Below are 20,192 nucleotides of genomic sequence, written 5' to 3'. Positions count from 1 at the left end.
ACGCATGCACACACACGCATGCACACACACGCACGTACACAGGGTACAGTGGTTTGCACGCTGCGCTCTGAATCTGGTGACCAGAGTTCGATTCCTGGGCACGGCTAACACCAACGGCAAGTGGCATCTGAACCGGTCCTCGCTTGCCCTCGGTTCACCAAAATAATTATCTGACTGGCGTGGTAAAGTACGATCAAACAATCCTCATGACTAACACGGCATTGGGAGGCCTTCATCCAGCAGCGGATTGACAAATGGCTGCTGAAATACACCAATAGTATCATGATTATACAGTGAGGGAAAAAAGTATTTGATCCCCCGCTGATTTTGTACGTTTGCCCACTGACAAAGAAATGATCAGTCTATAATTTTAATGGTAGGTTTATTTGAACAGTGAGAGACAGAATAACAACAACAAAATCCAGAAAAAGGCATGTAAAAAATGTTATAAATTGATTTGCATTTTAATGAGGGAAATAAGTATTTGACCCCTCTGCAAAACATGACTTAGTACTTGGTGGCAAAACCCTTATTGGCAATCACAGAGGTCAGACGTTTCTTGTAGTTGGCCACCAGGTTTGCACACATCTCAGGAGGGATTTTGTCCCACTCCTCTTTTCAGATCTTCTCCAAGTCATTAAGGTTTCGAGGCTGACGTTTGGCAACTCGAACCTTCAGCTCCATCCACAGATTTTCTATGGGATTAAGGTCTGGAGACTAGCTAGGCCACTCAAGGACCTTAATGTGCTTCTTCTTGAGCCACTCCTTTGTTGCCTTGGCCGTGTGTTTTGGGTCATTGTCATGCTGGAATACCCATCCATGACCCATTTTCAATGCCCTGGCTGAGGGAAGAAGGTTCTCACCCAAGATTTGACGGTACATGGCCTCGTCCATCGTGCCTTTTGATGCGGTGAAGTTGTCCTGTCCCCTTAGCAGAGAAACACCCCCAAAGCATAATGTTTCCACCTCCATGTTTGACGGTGGGGATGGTGTTCTTAGGGTCATAGGCAGCATTCCTCCTCCTCCAAACACGGCGAGTTGAATTGATGCCAAAGAGCTCCATATTGGTCTCATCTGACCACAACACTTTCACCCAGTTGTCCTCTGAATCATTCAGATGTTCATTGGCAAACTTCAGACGGGCATGTATATGTGCTTTCTTGAGCAGGGGGACCTTGTGGGCGCTGCAGGATTTCAGTCCTTCACAGCGTAGTGTGTTACCAATTGTTTTCTTGGTGACTATGGTCCCAGCTGCCTTGAGATCATTGACAAGATCCTCCCGTGTAGTTCTGGGCTGATTCCTCACCGTTCTCATGATTATTGCAACTCCACGAGGTAAGATCTTGCATGGAGCCCCAGGCCACAGGGAGATTGATAGTTCGTTTGTGTTTCTTCCATTTGCGAATAATCGCACCAACTCTTGTCATCTTCTCACTGAGCTGCTTGGCAATGGTCTTGTAGCCCATTCCAGCCTTGTGTAGGTCTACAATCTTGTCCCTGACATCCTTGGAGAGGTCTTTGGTCTTGGCCATAGTGGAGAGTTTGGAATCTGATTGATTGATTGCTTCTGTGGACAGGTGTCTTTTATACAGGTAACACACTGAGATTAGAAGCACTCCCTTTAAGAGTGTGCTCCTAATCTCAGCTCGTTACCTGTATAAAATACACCTGGGAGCCAGAAATCTTTCTGATTGAGAGGGGGTAAAATACTTATTTCCCTCATTAAAATGCAAATCAATTTCTAACATTTTTGACATGCGTTTTTTTATTTTGTTGTTGTTATTCTGTCTCTCACTGTTCAAATAAACCTACCATTAAAATTATAGACCGATAATTTTTTGCCGTCAGTGGGCAAACGTACAAAATCAGCAGGGGATCAAATACTTTTTTCCCTCACTGTATCTCGACCGCACTAAACGTTTTCCAGCACAGAGCTCGGAACAAAAGACAGACGGGGTGTTTTGAAATTCAAAATCAAATTCCAATCCAGCTAGCCATGAGGCTGATGTTGTGAAACCTTGCGTTACCGAACACTCTGCGAACCGTCATGCAGGTGCATCGACAGTGTGGGTCGTGGGGCCTACTCGTAAAATGACCGTGTGCCTGAGCCCACGTTCGTTGCATCTCTGCCTCGTAATATTTCCAGCGCCGGCCCGTGGCGCCGTGTGCGCCGCTCCTCTGCCGGAGAGAGGCTGTCGCGCGACGTCTGACGTCCGCGGGAGAGGAGACGCATTACCCCCTCCTCCTTTGATCGTTAGCCTGGGGCACGCCAACCCGAACGGCTTCGGTGATTGAATCGGCAAACACGGAGCCGCCGAGCCGGGAGTTTTATATTTGTAACATTTCCCAGCCCACGGACGCAGCTCGCTGCGGATCGCTGCTCCGCTCTCGCTCAAACGTATTCGAGTGACGCGACGTTGTGAACGAGTGCACCACAGTAAGTAAATTTGACCGGTTGTGTGCGGTGGGGTAAAGTGTGGGTACTTCCCACTCTCCCAAAAAATGTCTGGCCCATTGTGGAAGAGTAGGCCAAAATACACACTTGTGGTGAAGGCTCTTCCGCCATAAGCAGGGCTGCACCTTTCCCTATGAATGTCGTTGCCTCTCGGCTCGTGTGGGAGGGTCTCGAGTCTGGGGTCAGAGAAGAGACCTCCACTCTCTGTACTCCGTTAAACAGGCCCAGTTGACATCGGAATGTATCAAGGGTGAATATAGATAATAAACAGGCCCAGTTGACATCGGAATGTATCAAGGGTGAATATAGATAATTGTGGAAATGCTGCGTTGCCCGTGAAGGAAGAGCTGTACAGCTCAATTTGGCTTTCGTCGGAAAAACAACTTCTGAACCTTCTGAACTTCCGAATATTTAAGTGGCAAATTTGGAGTTTGTGTACTGTGAGTGGGAGGTCGAGAGGCCCCCCCCCCCATGATGCTCTTGCAGTCCCGACTCTGTACGGACCCTCCGCTGCTTCGCCGATTTTCGCCGTTGATGTTTGACTGTCCTCGAGGGCAGAACACCGTCTTCTCGTTTCAAGGTCGGGTCACGAGTCCGGGTGGGGAGTCTGCCTCTTTGACCACCATTCTCTTCACGGCTGACAGTGAGGCATGATGCGATGGGGGAAGCTTGGCATTGTGGCCAGGCAAGACCGATCCATCTTGCTCTCATGCCCAGCCCGGCCTGGCACGGCACGGCACGGGGTGGGCAGGCGGGTGGCACACGTGAGAAATCTCTCAACCAGTGGCCGAGTGGAGAGGCGAACCCTCACTTCACCGATCATCACTATCAAGAGAGATACCATTAAGGGTTGAATTTAATTTGGCTCAAAATAGTTTTTCTGTGTCTGCGAGCATCTTAAAAAGAACAAGTAGCGTACAGCCTGCCTGCTAGATTTCAATTTGTGTGCAGCTAATACATTTATTTACAAATTAATTAGTCAATGCAAGTAATTGATTGCCCAGACGAAGCACTCAGCGGCTTGTATTTTTCTAGAAGTGGAATAACGTCATTGGCTGCAGAGGGCAGTGCGGCAAAAATCTATTGTGCTGTACTTCTACGCTTCCACATTTTCGCGCCACACCTTCGCCAACCCGCACTGTCCAGCGTGGTGAATTACGGCCCAACAACCCCCTGTAGATGGACAGGAATTCGTCGAAGCGATTGACCACTCGGCTGAAACACCGAGCAACTTGTGGTGTTCTGGGCGCTGTGTAGCGCAGAATGCCGCTGCTGCTGCTGCCGTGAGGCGCATTGCTGTTGACAATTGGGGGAGCCTCTTCACATATCCTGAACCCCGACCCTATCCATCACGTTTTCTCCTCGTGCATGGCTCCATTGCAACTGTTTAGCTCGCCCCGGTATCGCATCGAGCGAGGCCCCAAAACCAGCCCCCGGATTGGCGGTGGCACGCCTCGCCTCGCCGCTGCCGCGGCTGCGCTAATTCCCCGGTATTTCTGCGCGTTAACAAAGGCGCGGCGCTGCTGCTGTGTGCACACTCTCGCCCGCGCTCCCTCCTCCCCCCAGGGGCAGCCGGCGCCGGGGGCTGTGCGCGATTGATTTTTGCTCGTTCCTGTATGCCTGCATCTCCCAGGCAACCTGCTTCCTTCAAGCCCCAGATTACATCAGAGAGGCAATTCCACTGCCCTCCTTTCTGTCTTTCTCTCTTTTTTTCTTTTCTTTTCCCTCCCCTTGTTTCTTCCGCCGGTCCCTTCTTGCCCTTCTCCGCTTCCTTCCTTTCATTTTGAAAGTGTTTTTTTTTGTCTCTCTCTCTCTCTCTCGTGGCTGAACAACTGCTGGGTTTAGATAGCCGCCTCTGGCTGGAGCTGATCTCTCCAGAAATATCTCGGATAATGAGATCCAGCTGGGAGAGCTGGCAGCTTGAATATTCGTGCAAAACTGTCCGTGTGTTTTATGGCTTTTGGGGCTGCACATCTTCAATTTGTTGCGCCAACGATGCGCGGGGGGGTTCATTCAGGAGAAGCGAGGCGGCTCGCTCCGCGGCGTTTGGTGCGCGAAATGCTACGACCTCGAGCAAGGCACGTCCGCGCATCGTGGCTGGGGTCGTCACTTTCGCACGATCGGGTCCATCCGAGCGGATGTTCACTCGTCGCGTGGGGGCTCGTCGCGTTGGCCTTGTATACGAGCGCCGGCGGTCGGAGAGCGTTGATTATGGAGCATTAAACGGCAGCTACTGCGCTAGCTGGCGCCTGTCAATTGGATTTCCATCGCAGATGCCTGCGACATTGAAGCTCGTGCGTAGCGCCGTCGTCGCACGTGTCAGGGCATTCGTAATGGCCGCGTTACATTCCTTTTTCAAGGTTCGAATGACGCGCAGGCTTGTTTGTTTTCATTTCCCCCATTGTCGGTGGCATTTTTTTTTTGTTGGATGAGTTTTGCAATTAATCCTGCTCGTTTTCTGTTTGATTTAATAAGCCGAACATTCGGCCGGTGTAACTTTTTCTCCTGTTCCCCCACCGCCTTTGTGACCCATAGCCCGGGGATGTGTATATCATAAAATCCAGCGCGGTGACGTGGTGATCACTGCTGAAATATTTAAGCGCACACAGTGGCGGCGGCGGCTGCTGCTGCTGCTGCGAGTTTTTTTTTTGTCTCATCAAGAAGCGTCGAGACACGCTTGGCACTTGGTGTCGCACATAATCACTTTGCCGTTTCATTACCCGCAGGACAAAAACATTTAAACAGAACTCGCAAAAATCGTGAAACTTAAACGAGAACATGAATTAAACAGAATTCAAATTTAAGCGGTCATTCTGAGCGGGGTTCCCCCCACAACAGGGTTCATGTTGTCAATGTAAAGCACTGCGTTCTGTGACGGTACCTTTGAATGAGCGCCCCCCCCAGGTAGCCCCTGGGGGTTGCCTGAGTGCCGTCGCGATGCGGCCGTGCGAGCAGCGCCTCGAAATTGTCACCTCGAGGGGACTTTGACGGCCTCTCTCCTCCCCCCCCCTCCTCCCCCCGGCTCGTGCCACTACCGGTGAGCCGTGTCACAGTGTGGACGCGTGCCAATGCAATCAGGATAGTTGATTTTACCCCCGGCTCTCCCCGCGGTGTGGGTGGCATGGTAGATATGAGTGGTGTGGGTGGGGTGGTGTGGGTGGGGTGGTGTGGGTGGGGTGGTAAACATGGCCGGGAATGCTCAGAAGTGGGCGACTGCTGAATATTGAGTGTCGGCTCGTGCGCCGACACTCAATATTTTTTGGTTACGTTTGGGGGATGGCCCCCGTGGCACGTTGTTTAATTGCTAGGCCCGTCATTTAGCTTCTTGCGTGCGATGGAATCTTCTGAGGAGCGTTGTTAAAGTTTTTGAGAAATGGGCGTTGAATGAACGCACAGCCCTGGGGAAAATTAACCAAACTAAAATCTCATTACAACAACTAACCAATTAGATAAATGCCTCTTACAAATGGAACTTAGATAAATAAAAAGGATTGGTTGATGAGCTTTATTTCTAAATCCTTTGGTCTTCACCAGCCCCCTTTGTCTTTCCACTGCTAGAGATATAGGCTCCTCCACTACCACGTCTGTCATGGGGGCGGTTTGACCATGCTTCACCACGCTGGATCAGCGCGGGTTTTTGAAGGGGGGAGGGGGATTGAGAGGGGATGCGCAAGACCAGGTCGGATATCACTCGCCACTGATGTTAGCCGTCGCTGGTCATTCACAAACTCGAGTCGGTGGGTTCTCTATTGCGGCGTGTGCACACGGTTGTGCCACCGGGCTCCTCCCTCACATCGCCGGCCTGGCCGTCTGAACGCAGCTGCCTCCTTCCGGACTTCTCCCGGAATCTTGACTATTTTAACGAGGCTGCGGCGGCGAGCGGTCTCCCTCGTCCGCTCACGGCACCGAGACACGACTGCGCCCCTGAGACTTTGTGCGCGGGGGGCACAATCAAAGCGTCGCTCAGCGCCGGACCAAAAGGGGAGCGAAGTGCCACAGACGCGGCGACAACTCCGGGAAGACGTGGCTCGCGTGCGCGCGTGCGTGTGTGCGTGCGTGTGTGTGCGTGTGTGCGTGTGTGCGTGCGTGCGTCTTGGCGTGTGTGCGCGTGCGTGTGTGCGTGTGTGCGTGCGTGCGTGTGTGCGTGCGTGCGTGTTTGCGTGTGTGCGTGCGTGCGTGCACACGCGCGTTTTGTTCCACGCCGAGCCGGCGAACCAATACGGCGCAAAGTCTGGAGCGATGGCGTGTGAAGCTGAACTCCGGGTGCGAGCCGTCCGGGCGGCGCCGCAAACAAAACCGATGGGAGTGGACGTTCAAACGGGTAACGCGCGTAATGACTGGCGAGACCGTACTGATTAAGACAGAAAAGTATAATAACTGAAGTCGTTCATGCATATAAATTGCTGTGGGGGGGGGAAAAAATGACTCTTGTCATCTCATTTATTGGTGGGGTCATGCTGTGATTCGGTGTCAGAACGAGATTGAATCGTACATCAAGGCCGCTACTAACATTACAGCCAGTCAGGCAGGTAATTAAAGGTATAGCGCGTGGAACAAAAAAAAATTCCCTCGGAGATGCACGCGGGGTATTGAGAGAAGATGGATTCTCTGTTTGTGGGAGATGGTCGCGAGCCGGCACCAGGGTTCACCTTGCTCCGCGGTGAGGAGGGGGGCAGTGGGGGGGGGGGGGCGGTGGCACCGGCGGTGCTCGTACCTGACAAACGAGGCTTCTACCTCACCTCCCCAGCTCAGAGTGCAGTAAATTCCCTTGTTTGACTCCAAAAGTCAAAGAATTCAATTAATTTGGCGTTATTGCTTTCACCGTCGCCCTCAATCCCGCATTTCCCCAAGACAAATATAAATAGTCTTTAAAAACACACGGCGCAATAACGGTGCCAGGCCTCACAGATATTCGTCCGTGTTTTTATTTTGCCGATAAGTGCTTTTGTAAAAAAAAAAATCAGCTTTCATGTTTTTGTTGTGAGGTCTAGCAATACATTTGCATGCAGTTTTCCTAAGATGTCATGTTATTTACAGCAGAAAGAACAATACAGCAATGTAGTATGTATAAAGATAATGAAATGCTTTTAGCGGTGTAGTCATGCACAACAAGCAATATATATTAAAAAAACACCTCGGGGTCTCCTGCTGTAGCGGCTTTGGTGGGTGGGTGGTGGTGGTTGTCGGCAGGCTGGTGTTTTCTCCGGGGCTGAACGTTTAATATTTTGTTTTGGGGAAGTGTCCATCTCTCTGCGCGGTTATTTCAATCGCCTCACTTCCCCGTTTCACCGGCAGCTCCCTGAGCAGAGATTAAATAAACATACGACAAGGCCGCTTTGTTGGCATTTTTCGAGCAGAATTTCTACAACTGGCAGGCATGAAGGATGCCCTGGCGCAGCCCCTGGAATTGTTCACTCGCGCCACGGCCGACAGAAAGGCCCCCCACTGGAAGGAACTCGAGAGGGGACCCTCTCGGGGATCATTTTGGCCTCTTCTTCCATGCTATCCGGACCTCTTGGAAGAGGTTGGAGTTGCCCACACCTGAGGTTGGAGTTGCCCACACCTGAGGTTGGAGTTGCCCACACCTGATCCCACCATGCACAAACCGCCGATTGGCCGACCACGGTGAACCTGTTTATGCTGTTGTTGGGTGGATGGGGGTGGGGGGGGGGGGCACGGGGGTGATTGGAGGGATTTAAGAACCTTCCACCATTGGAAGGTTCTTAAATCACCTGGAGATGGCATCAAACTGGCCACCCCTGGCCTATATAAGTGCAGTGCGTCATCCGGTAACGGCATGAACACAACCCCTGCCTTCCGATCCGGACAACGAATTGAGCCCTCCGTCCCTCGCCCCCGTGTCTCTGGGTGCCACAAACAACGGGGAGGCGGAGCGGTCGAATTTCCGGCGACGGTCTTGGTGCGAGCCGCTGCCGGCCCAGGCCGGATGGCAGCTTGGGCGGCAAGCCGAGCGCGGTCGCCGTGGCGCGCTAGGCGGGCGAGCGAGCGAGCGAGTGTGGGTTCGGCGGAGGCAGCGCAGCCCGCATCCTGCGCCGATCGTTTGCGCTGCTCCCGGCTTGAAGCGTTCTGCTCATTATCGGCAAGGTAGATTCAACGCGCCTCCGCCGATGACGAGAGAGACTCTTGTCGCGGCGGGCGGGCGGGTGGGTGGGTGGGTGGGCGAGTGGGTGGGTGGGTGGGCGAGTGGATGGGTGGGTGGATGGTTGTGCGCGCACGATTTCACTTGGCAAATTATCACCAACCCCTTAATGTTTTGACACGTAGGGAAAGAAACTGTCTACAGGCCTCCGGGGGGGCGGGGTGGGGGGGGGAGGCAGGGGGGTGTGGTGTAGGATGGGAGGGGGGGTGGTGGTCCTCACGCCTTACACTTCACAACTAATTTCTGTCTGATTGTGTAAATTTACTTCCCAGGGGATTGGATTTTTTTTGTTCTTCCATCGTCTGTCGAACAGTCGTGTTTTACCCGTCAATAGTGCAGCCGATGTAAGCATCAACAGGAGCCTCTTCTTGTTTCCCGGCTCTTCGATGAGCATGTAACAGCGGATCCCGGGGCTCGCCGTGCTTCGCGCTCGCCACGATTTAAAAATGCCACCGAAGAATGAATTCTGTAATTTCCTGGGGGGGGGGGGGGGGGGGGTGGGTGTGTGGGGGGTTGTTGCTCCATGGTCGACGCTTTGCGTAATTCGTGACACCCGTTGGATGAAGGTCGCCGCTTTTTTTGTGCTGCGGGGGAGCGGTCGAGGGCTCCGTTGGTCTCCTCATCGTGCCGCGGCGCCGTCAACTTGACGGAGCAGGCGAGCAGAGCGCGAAGCAGGCCGCGCTCCATGACAACGTACGGCACAGCTGCCAGAGTCGATCACCCTGAAGAGCCGAGTACTAAATCTTCCGTCACATCCACTAAGTCTTTGCCGGAGAGGAGGAAAGCCGGCTTTGAGTGGGGCTCATGGACTCCCGGTTGGAGTGGCGGAGGCTCGCGTCCTGCCCAGGGAGCCGCTCGCCCACCCGTCCGGGCCCTTGACCCCCCCCCCCCCTCTCCTCCCCGTTCGCTCTTCCATTTCTGACACTAACCAAACCCCCGGTGCCCGGCATGTAGGGGCGCCCGCGGGGTTTATTGTCAGATTGGTGGGGTGGGGATCGCGCCACGAAAAACCCCTTGAGCTCGGTTCAATCCCCGGCCACGGCTCGTGCCGAACATCAGCGGCCGAACCGGTCCTGGACGCTCTTGTTTCTTCGCCGACCACGCTGACCAGTTCGGGTGAAGTATGGTTAAACAACCACGTCGACCGACATGCAGTTGGGAGGCGCTCGATCAGCAGTGGACTGATAAAAGGGCTGAACGAATGAAGTAAATTTTTAAAGACAACCAGCATCTGCTTGTACATCTCCAATATGTCAATGTTCGACGCCCATTTTTGGAAGGCAATCAAGCTTAAATATGAAAGCAAAAAAAAAATCAAAGGCACGTGACTGTAAACGGAAGACACCGTGGCCAGCTGCCGATGGCTGTGACCGCCAGAGATTGCGATCCGTCTTGCCCGCTGGTGCGCTTGGCTGGCTAACGTGAGGTGGCAGACCTTTGAAAGCGGTCAATCTGGCACCGAAATTGGTGCAGTCTTCCAGAACAAGGGCACCCAAATGAAAATATAAACCGCGCGCGCGCGCTGGCACGGGCACGCCGCGGGAACCGACACCTCCGGCGTGACGACGGACCCCCTCCCCCTCCCCCGTCATCGTCACGCCGGCGAGTCGGCGCGGGAAAGAGAAGAGGTGTGGCGGTGGCTACCCTTGGCGGCGAGCGGCGCCCGGATTCCCTCGTCTCGTAACGACGACGGCGGATCGCGCGCCGCCGGCCAATTACGCCGCGGCGCTTCCACTCTCCCCCGTTGGCCCGCGTGGCTCCGTCTTGACCTTGACACGGGCGGCTTAAAGACTCGGGCAAGCAGCACTTGCGGTCCTAATCAGGGGGAGGGCCTGACAGCTGCTCCATCACGGGCCCCGCCACGCTTGCTTAGCGCCCGCCGATTGATGTGCGCGCCCAGGGAACGCGATTCCACCCCAGGTCCATTGCTTACACCTGCGGGGTGTCCTGCGGCTCCACGCTATGCCGATGCAGTCGCGTTCAATAAAGGGGATTTAATAAGTCTACTGCGCTCGGTGAGACGGGAGCGGAGCAGCAGGGTTCGGATTCCCTTTGTTTTGGCGCCCTGTCGGTTCTGAGGGCCGAGCGTTAAAACCATGATTTCCGATCATGTAATCGCATTTTTCTTTTTATATGTGAAATTTCCAACACTGGCTCGTGGCTGTAAGTGGGAGATGGGCACTGCCGAAATGTTCATTTGAACAGAAGCCACTTTTATTTTGTCGATCTACTGCTAGATTAAGGCCTCCCCATGCCGTGTTTTTCATTGTAGTTGGTTTCACCTTCATACCGGTTTGGGTATCACTCGCCACTCGTGTTAACCATGGGCAGGAATTGAACAACCAATGCCAGGTTTCTAGAGCAGTGCTCTTACCACTGCACCATTGCTCGACTCCATCGTCGAATTCTAATTGCAATTAAAATTAAGCACTTTGAATACATCAGCAATACCGTAGACGTTTTATAAATACATTAATCGCAGTTTGATATACGGAAACAGAATATCGCGTGATCATATGTTACCCTAGTCGGCAGCATATTACCGCATTTGTCTACAAAAATTGGAAAACCTACCCTTGTAGGAATTTTAATCATCCTTAAATTTCTCACAAACAAGCACAGGAGCCGTCAAGTAAACACGAACCAGATCCCATCACGGCAGCCCCCGGCGTCATCGCATCGCCTGCCGCCCACCCCCCTCCCACGGGCTTCATCAGGGTCGGGACTCCATCAGGGCATCGCCCCCCACGGAACCGTGCTCTGCTCTGCGCCCATCTCCTACCTTGCCCCCCCCCCGCCCCCCATCTTTCCACCTTGCACCCCCTCTTTCTCCTGCGCACCTCATCTGCGACCGCTTACCACCGCCATCCCCTGCGTGTGCGTCAACGCGCCTGCCCTGCCGTGATCCTTCAGCCCCGCTGCTGCTGCTGCTGCCCTGCTGCTGTCCACAGCTGTGGCCACGTCTCCCGTACCCCCCCCCCCCGTGCCGCTGGTGCGGAGGCTCCACCTCTGAGACAGCTGGCACGGCCGCTGCTAACGAGGCCCCGACAATCGCAAGGTTACGAAGTACTCGGAGAATGTTACCCGCTGTTATTTCTATTGTGGAAGTCATTTTAAGGTGCAGGCAGTGTAGTATTTACCTTCTCATTTTTTTGGTTTATGAATATAGATTTTTTTTCCCCCCCTCTCAAATTAAACTCGCATTCAATGCGCAGCTGCTGGAATTGCATCATGTAATTTATTACCGAATTATGTCCGGCGTTGGCAGGGGAGTAGCATTTTTTTTCCTGTAATAGCTAACGTGTCATTAACGGATGTCAATATTAATATCGATGTTAAAAGCAATAATTATTGAGAAAGCGATTTTCGTCAAATGTAATATGTAAAATGGATATCTACCTGTGATGCTAGACCCTTGGGAGGCCTTATGAGAGATGAAAGAGAGGCAGCGCCATACACAGAGCGTGCGTGCGTGCGTGTAAATTTATGGATTTGTACATGCACAGCTCTTTTGAGTGCCTTTCCATGCCGTACGGGCTGCGGGGGTAATTTGTCCATACTTCACGCCGACTGGTGCTTCTTGGTAAAGGCAGGAAGCATAGATGTTCAGTACAGCAACGGAGTTTACTGAACTGCACGCTCTTGCCCATAACTCAGCCCTGCACCTGCTATGAATGGCAGTCGCCCATCCAAGCACTATGCAGGTTAGATCCGAACTGGCTTGCGAGAATTCACGTACCCACTCGCCCAAGCGTGATGGAGAGATGAGTCCGTTAAATTGTTGTCACGGCTTCATGGCTATGAAGGGGAAGGAAGTGGCATTTCTCATGTCCTGGCCGACGGCTAAGGCCAGTGGACGAGACTGGTGATGGAAGGACAGCCAAAGGGGGTAAAGGGGGAGCCCATCTGAGAGAGTGACTGCTGTCGAATGGATGCCCTTGCTGCACCTGCAGTGGCGTGAGCGAGTAATCGCAGGGCTGCACTTTGACCTTTGCCATCCAGCCACGTGCAATTTGTCCGAGGCTAGCTTGGTGCCGCAATGTTCGAGCGGAGGGTCGGTGGCGGGAGACTCCGGGACGCGGCCGGCCCTGCCGCGCCAGTAAAGTTTCACGCTGAACAAACACATTTCACAAAACTAATGAAATACCTGCTCACGTGCTCTATATCCTGCAATAAAAGCAAACCTACATCCATCTGTCATCGACGGGACCTCCGCCACTTGGGCGGGATTCTCGGGCACGTGCCGGGAGCCTCCCCCCCCACCCCCAACGCCGGCGACTCTGAGCGACGCGCGGCCACGTGGCAGGACCTGGAATCTGATTACCACCACCGAACCCCTCCCTACCGCATGGTGACCTCATAACCCCAACCCCCCCCCCCCATCCTGCTTATGAAGCCCTCTCTCCCTCCAGCGCTGGCACGGCGTCCGCTATCCGGCTCGAGGCCGCCTCCCCAATTATCACAGCCACAGTCATGGTGTGGTGCACCTGGCGCAATTTGTATCAATTTGAATGCCCCACGCCACCTTCCCTCGGCATTTCATTTGAATTTTCATTGTTATTGTGAATAATTTCTCTTACTGGCACAAGCCATGAAATATGCTAATGCACCCCCCCCCCCCCCACCCACCGTCCGTGCAAATAAAATGCATGATAAATAGTGGAGCTTTCACTTACTTACAAATTGGGAGGTGAGTGAGTGAAAAAAAAATAACCCGTACGATAAAAACAGACGGATTTCTCCCCCCCCCCCACTTTGTGATGTTTATTGACAGAAGGGGGGGGAAAGCACAGCATCTTTATTTATCCAAATGCAAACACAAAGCATCCAAAAAATGCATCTGGCGTTGTGCAAGAAATGTCACCCATTCATCATGCACGGACACGTGGCTCTCCCATAGGTCATGAAAGTGGCATGCCGTAATGTCAATGCTTTGCCGAGAATCTATTTCCTTACATAATGCATTCATATTGGCATTGATCCAGAACTGTCAATGAAATGCTTAACATTTTTTTTCACCCCCGCTCCGTAATCATACGACATCGGTACAAAGCGTATTCCCATCACTCACCGGATTGTGTGCGACGTGCGCGTCAATACCCTCGTGGGTGGACTCGTGCCGGGCGGGCGGAGAGATGCACGATGCGTTCATCGATCTGGAGCGGCCGAGCGGTCAACAATGCCGGCACCGCGATAGAAACAACGGGGGTGCGGGGGGCGCGCAGGGAGAGGTGAAGGCGCCGGTGATCCCCCCCCCCCCCCGCTCCACCGCTGTCCCCCCCCCCCCCCCGCCTCCGCCGCCCACTGCCCCCGTAGAAATGTTCGCAAGAGATGAGGCTGTGGCAGCGCGGGAGGTGCGAGCTGTCGGAGCGGGCGGCCGGTCTGCTGCAGCGGCTGCCCTCGCTGGGGCCGCTCGTGGAGGCGAGGCTGCTGGTGCTGGCCGGAGAGTGGGACTGGCTGGAGGTGCGCCGACGCTAACGAGGCTCTGGTGGCCGGCGCCACGTTTCTGGGCCGACGATTACTTTTCCACCGTACGACCGAGCAGCACCGGGCCGGCGTGACGCTTCTCGCGAGGCGGCAAATTATTTTTTCCGCCGCAGGAGCCCAACCTTGCCACTGAAGTCACGCGCAACTAGCGTGGCTGTTGTCACGCATAATGGATGCGTCGTTAGCCCTGGCCCTGCGTGGCCCCGAACCAGATTCGGACATCGTTTGAGGTCACGGAAAACCACCCATACTAGGGGGGAGGGGCCCGGCACTGGTTTGGCTCGGATGTGCCGGTGGAAAAGTGGTCCATTAATAATCAAATAAATGACTATTCACTGCCCTTTTTATGAATTCACTGCTGAATGAAGGCCTCCCGATTCCATAACTGCCATGGGGTTGTTTGATCATACTTCCCCACCCTGGACATTGCAGGTTGGTTAAGAAAGGGTGAGCCAGGACTGGTTTAGATATTCCTTGCCACTCGTGTGAGCCGTGACGGAGAATCGAAGTTGGGTCGATGGGTTCATATCTCGGTGCACCAGCAGACTCCACGGCCGCCACCCCCCCCCCCCACTCCCCCACCCGCATGTGATCGGCTGAATCCCTGAATGAAGGTGCTCCTCTGCACATTTACATGGGGAGCAGATGTTCCAGGCGCAGCTCGTGATTTTAGCTGCGAGCTGGGGATTTGCCGCGTCGCGGCACGCGCGGAGAGGGGGGTGGGGGGGAGAAGAAGAAGAAACTCTGTCCAGGTGAAACTTCCACGCACGCCGCCAGTGCACACGTGCACCGGCGCTGTTTGCAGATACGGGCGGAATTGAATTTTTCAAATTCATTTACTTGGGCTCTCATTCCACTTATGGCATAATCTCATAATGCAGGTTTCTAACGGTCCTCCGTGCGCGCGTTGGCAGAAGGAATTTAAATTACAATGGGCGTGCGCCAAATTAAGCTGTCAAAAAGGAATTTCGTACACAATCTGGGCTCCCCTCTACCCGCCCCCCACCCTACCAGAACACCGCGCAAACATAATTCGTGCCGAATGCGGTGACGGTGCCCGCTCACCTGGGAGATGGCGAGCGGGCGCACTAACGATCCCGGCATTCCGCTCGTGCGCCAGCGGCACGGACCGAGGGAGTGAGATGTTATTTATTTATTTAACGGGCAGACTGCCGCCCCGTTTGTTGGTGGGGGTTTTTTTTCTTTCTTTCCGGCGCTCATCAGCGATGCGCGTTCGTGCGCCGCGTTCTTGCGAGTTATACCTTTTGACTTGGCGAGGTGGCCCCTGATGGTTCCCCCGTGCCGGGTCCCGCCCCCACTTTGCTCTCGGCCTTGCGCCCTTTTTGTTCCCTGCGACGGCGCCCGGCGTCGAGCCGACGGCGCCCGGGGAGGGCTTTGCCCTCTGCCGTCCGTCATCACGCGGTGTGGCCCCCGTTTGGACTGACCCTGAGCACGGTTCCCGCTAAATGCATTATTTCGAATTTCAAATTGGGGGCAATTAATTAGGAGCTTTAATTGTATTATAAACAAGGCACTGTGACACATCTACGCGGAGTTCATTATAACGTCGTTATAATGGACCTCTGCTGCGTTTCCAGAGCGGGGCGGGCGTTTTGCGGTGAGATCCCGTATGCGACTCGGGAAAATTTAATCTGAGCCTCGGTCATTTTTCACGCGGATCTAAGCGCACGTATACACGCACGCGGCGCCACAATTGCGCGTTATGGAATCAATTCGGAGGTATATTTTTCTACAGGTGATCTGAGCGTGAATCATACCTGTCAGCTTGATATTGCTGACACGTAGAGAACATTTGCTCGAACGCGGCTGCGTTTATTTCCGAGCAATCTATTAAACGTTGCGCGACAAAGGAGGGACCTTGAGAATGTTGGTGGCTGCGGCGAGGAAACTGAGAGATCTCTGGACGCGGAGACGATTTTAATCGCTGCCGCACGGTCTTCGCAGGGCCCCACATTACACGGCGTCGACACAAAAAGCGGCGAAAGAAGCCCAGCGGCAGGGAGCCATCGTAATCCCAGCGCCGCTCGCACCCCTTCTCTGAGATTACAACCCCATGCAGTCCGCGAGGCAGGTGGCCCAAGGGTTAATGGCAATGTTCAGCTGATCAGCCAAACCCAGCGGCCTTTTGGGGATGGAAATATGACTCATCCCGGATAAAACATTGAATAACACAGCGGCGGCAAGGACGGCTACAACAGAAGAGCCTCGGTGCCTGCGTGCAAAAAAAACGAGCGGTCGACATTTGAAAATCCCACCCTTGGCTATTCATCTCACGCGTGCCGACTGTCGTGATTTGCGGCCGTAGTTGCAGGCCCGGGATACAGTGCGCGCCGTAGCTCAGCGTGGCCCGCCCGGCACGATACCGCGGGAATGCCTCGGCCCCGGAGATCTGATACCGGGTGCGGGAATCCTGCCTGCGCGCTCTTTGATTAAGAAACTCGGAGCGGCGAGGAGTCGACCGATCGCGTTCACAATGAGAACCGCGCTCCTCTTTGTTGCTGCAATATTTGTACAGACAGGTCCTTAATAAAAGGGTTGTGCGTTTTTTTGTGTCGGGGACAGGAATCGCCTTTGAGGCAGCGAATTCAATTACCGCCGACTTCTCGGCAGCTTTTCGGGCTGAGAGCCGCACCTTGCGAGGGGGAGCTTTGTTTTCCCCGGGATCGGGCAATCTGCAGCGCTGACAGCCAAATGCAGTATTTTCACAGCGGTAGCTGCTGTGCTGGATAAGATGCGGGCAAATCGAATAGCCCGTGACATTTTATTCCCTCTGTGCCCGATGGTTCTCGCCATGCACAAATTGAAAAATCAACCCTTCTCCGGGCACAAGCGTCCACAACACTCCCAGCCACGAACAAAGGTCCAGCGGAATAGTTTGGGCACCGAGCTCATTCACCAATGCTGGCACGCCGAGCGTGATTAAAAGTCAAACTGGAGTGTAATGTAATTGTGCTTGGTATTAACCGCGGCATTTAGAGTGATATTAATTTCAAAGGGTAATTTTGAGGATGATATTTTTCCGGTGGCGACTACATTACCTCTTTTTTTGTATCTTAGAAAAAAAATTGTACATTTGAAAAACTTTGTGGGGCACTTTATCTTGGATATACAAATCACGATGAATAAAATCGAGTGTTTTTTTTTTTCAAGTCGCGTGTAACATGAGTAACACGAATTATGAATTTGTTGGCCCTGGTAAGTAAAGAAAAAAACGGAAAGCGATCGCTCAGGCCGTTCACGTCTCGGCACTACAAGAGGGGTCAATGAAAGCTCCTCGGGGGAGCCTCTCCGCTGACGGATAAAGTCGGCTTGTCTGTCTCCCAGGCACGGCTGGGGCGACGCGGAGCAGCAGAGGGTGAGGGGGGCGGAGTCCCCCCGGGGCCTCGGCCCGCGCCGCCGCCTCCTCCTCCTCCTCCGCCGCTGCAGGACGAGATCCGGGAGCTGAGGGCCTGGCTCCGGGAGACGGAGCTCTTCATCTTTAACTCATGCCTCCTGCAGGCCCCGGCGAGCCGAGACCTCCCGCAGAAACGGCTCGATGCCTTCAAGGTACGACGGCGTGGCTTCCCGCTCTGCCGGTGGTGCGCTGGATATTGGGAGTGTGCGGCGATGGCTTGCCTGCCTGCCGCTTTATCCGAAACATCGCCGTTGTCGTCTTCGTCTTCGTCATCGTCTTCGTCGCTCGCTTGCGTGAAAATGTCACGTGCCGCATTGCCGTGGCCGTGTGAGTGAACAAACACCGCCGCTGCGCAGCACGTAATGGCGCCGAGGATGGGAGTTTGTCATTTATTTTTTAAAATAGCTTTAATGATTACAACAATCAGTGCTTGTAATTGCGCACCATCTATTACCTTTGGCTCCGGGTGCTTCGTTTGGATTTTTTTAGGGATGGAGAGGACACGGGGCTAATTGCTGCCACGATGGGACAATTTATGAACTCGGTTCAATTAAATGTTACTAACTGCTCGCACCCTTGAGCCCATAAAAAATGTCAATTGCGCGTATTAAGTTCAGCGCTCCGAGTGTGTGTGTGTGTGTTTTTGCTGGGGATGCTACATAACATGAGTCCGGCAGAAGAAGAAAAAATTCAATCAAACTCCATGTGCGGCCAGAGGGAATTTGAGATACAACGCCACATTTTTCTCATGTCACTGTAAATTAGATACATGCTATAGGCGTGGGCGAGCTCATCTCGCACGTGCTGCTTTGGGGCATCGCGCTCCTCACGGTTCGATCTCGTGTGTGACCTTGTGACCCGGGCCGAACTGCACCCAGCTGCACCGACATCGAGCGTCACGTGACGTCTTTGCGAACCTCGGTGTGTTTTAGGTCGCACCGCGTGTTGTTTTGCACGACGTGCGACGTTTCGCCCCACGTGTTGTTCGTACACCGTTTCAAGGATCTGAAATTTCAGTTTTCTTCAGAAGCTCCCCAGATGGTGGAGCGAAATGTCGGACATCATGCCAAACAACACACAGCGCAAGTCGAACCCGCCGGAGAGCCATGCGGCAGCGGTGGTATCACGGTGGTGTCTCTGAATACTGTAGCACAACCAGGATGGTACAGTGCCTCACAGCAAGAAGCATCTGGGTTCCATTGCTGACTCTGGCATCTGTGTAGAGTCTGTATACTCTCCCCCTCTTCTGCATAGGTTTTTCTCCAGGTTCTCTGGTTTTCTGGAATTATTATTGCCATAACTGTATACGGAATATCAGTGCGCAGGATTGTTTTAATGCATTCCTGTCTCACCACTGTGATTTATCTCCAGTGGGAACGGCATTCCACCTGCAGATGAGATCTATTTTCACCGAGCCTTGCTGTGCATTAAAGCAGTCTCGACCCTGTTTCTTCCTATTTCCTCGGTGAATGCACTGACTTCTTAGAGGCGCGTACGTGCCGCGTACGTGTGCACATGCCGAATGCTTGCCGGGCCAGCGATGGAAGGCCGTCGCTTTCGACACCAGCGCCAGATGTCCTCTTGCGGGCATCTCAATAATCCATGTTGCCGGCACAAAGCACAGCGCCGTAGCTTTTTTGATCCACGTTGCTGTTGAGATTTATGAGCTAAATGGGGCCCCCTCTCTTCCCCGAACGTGGCTTTCTGTTCCTCAATGTTTCATTAGGGCTGTGCCTGCGGGCTTTGTTTGCAAGGTCGCTCCTATTGACTTGGCGGATTATTAAATGTTTTCCTGCCATGGCGTTGTGGTTCGTAGAGAAATTTGGAATTTCAGGCAGAGGACAAGTCTAGGTAGCGTGCGAACCTTCCCGCACGTACAATGTTGGAGCCGCGGTCCGGTTACGCTTGACGTGGAACGAGGCTGGACGGCAGGGCTGTCGCAATTCATCGAGGATACACGCACCGCATTATTTGCTTTTGAATCGTTGCTTTTGCAACTGATATTTTTTTTTGGTTTGGTTGAAAACATGGACCCCACCCCACCCCACCCTCCTGGGTCTTACTCACTTGCATATATGTGTGTTGAACTTATTTCACACATACGTACGTAGCCAACCGTGCTAACCTTACTCCATTTAAGACCAGAAAACGGAAAGGCATCTTCACAGTTCTGGCAATCGCATAATAATTCTGGTTGTAATCACCAACAAAGCATCATACTCACTTGTCAATGCTGTGGGTTTGTTCTCTAACACGCAACCATTGTGCTGATGTTGTCACAAATTGGCACGTTTTGTTCATGTGACAAACCATACTAATTGTCTGTGTCGGGTGGAGGCGTTTCTGAGAACAGCTGGTTTATTTTTCATGGGAATGTTATGTAAATTATATGCAAATTATATGTAAATTATATGCTCATGGAAAGTTCTACGATTTGGGTGACTTCACGACTAAAATTTCAAAATAATTTTGAAGGTAATTTTCTGCAGTTATAGAGAATACAGGTTATCTATGGGATTTGTCGATGGTTTTACAAGAGAAAGATCCCCTTTGTAGCATGAACAGACTGTTGGGGCAAGGGCTGTTAGCGACCGCCTATGAAGGCTGGCACGGTACATGAGGAGGTGGGTGGCCAGCACCACGCCCAGTGACGATGTTTACACGCCGCACCAGGT

At 53.2% G+C, this 20,192-nt stretch overlaps 1 protein-coding gene across 3 annotated transcripts in view; it reads left to right on the top strand.

Annotated features, from left to right (window-relative positions):
- LOC116948443 (uncharacterized) overlaps positions 1–20,192 on the top strand; it is a 69,771-nt gene that overhangs the window by 35,255 nt on the left and 14,324 nt on the right. For 2 of the 3 annotated variants that reach the window (XM_076071529.1, XM_032965124.2), the window contains exons 9-10: positions 13,932–14,078; positions 17,448–17,669. In XM_076071529.1, the coding sequence (XP_075927644.1) occupies positions 13,932–14,078; positions 17,448–17,669 (369 nt within the window). The remainder of the gene's footprint in view (positions 1–13,931; positions 14,079–17,447; positions 17,670–20,192) is intronic. The other variant, XM_076071530.1, reaches the window with a different exon arrangement.

The sequence above is a fragment of the Petromyzon marinus genome, chromosome 33, assembly GCF_048934315.1.
Source record: "Petromyzon marinus isolate PM22_M1 ecotype Great Lakes invasive population chromosome 33, UKy_Petmar_22M1.pri1.0, whole genome shotgun sequence".
Lineage (NCBI taxonomy): Eukaryota > Metazoa > Chordata > Hyperoartia > Petromyzontiformes > Petromyzontidae > Petromyzon > Petromyzon marinus.
This window is presented reverse-complemented; position numbering and strand designations above follow the sequence as displayed.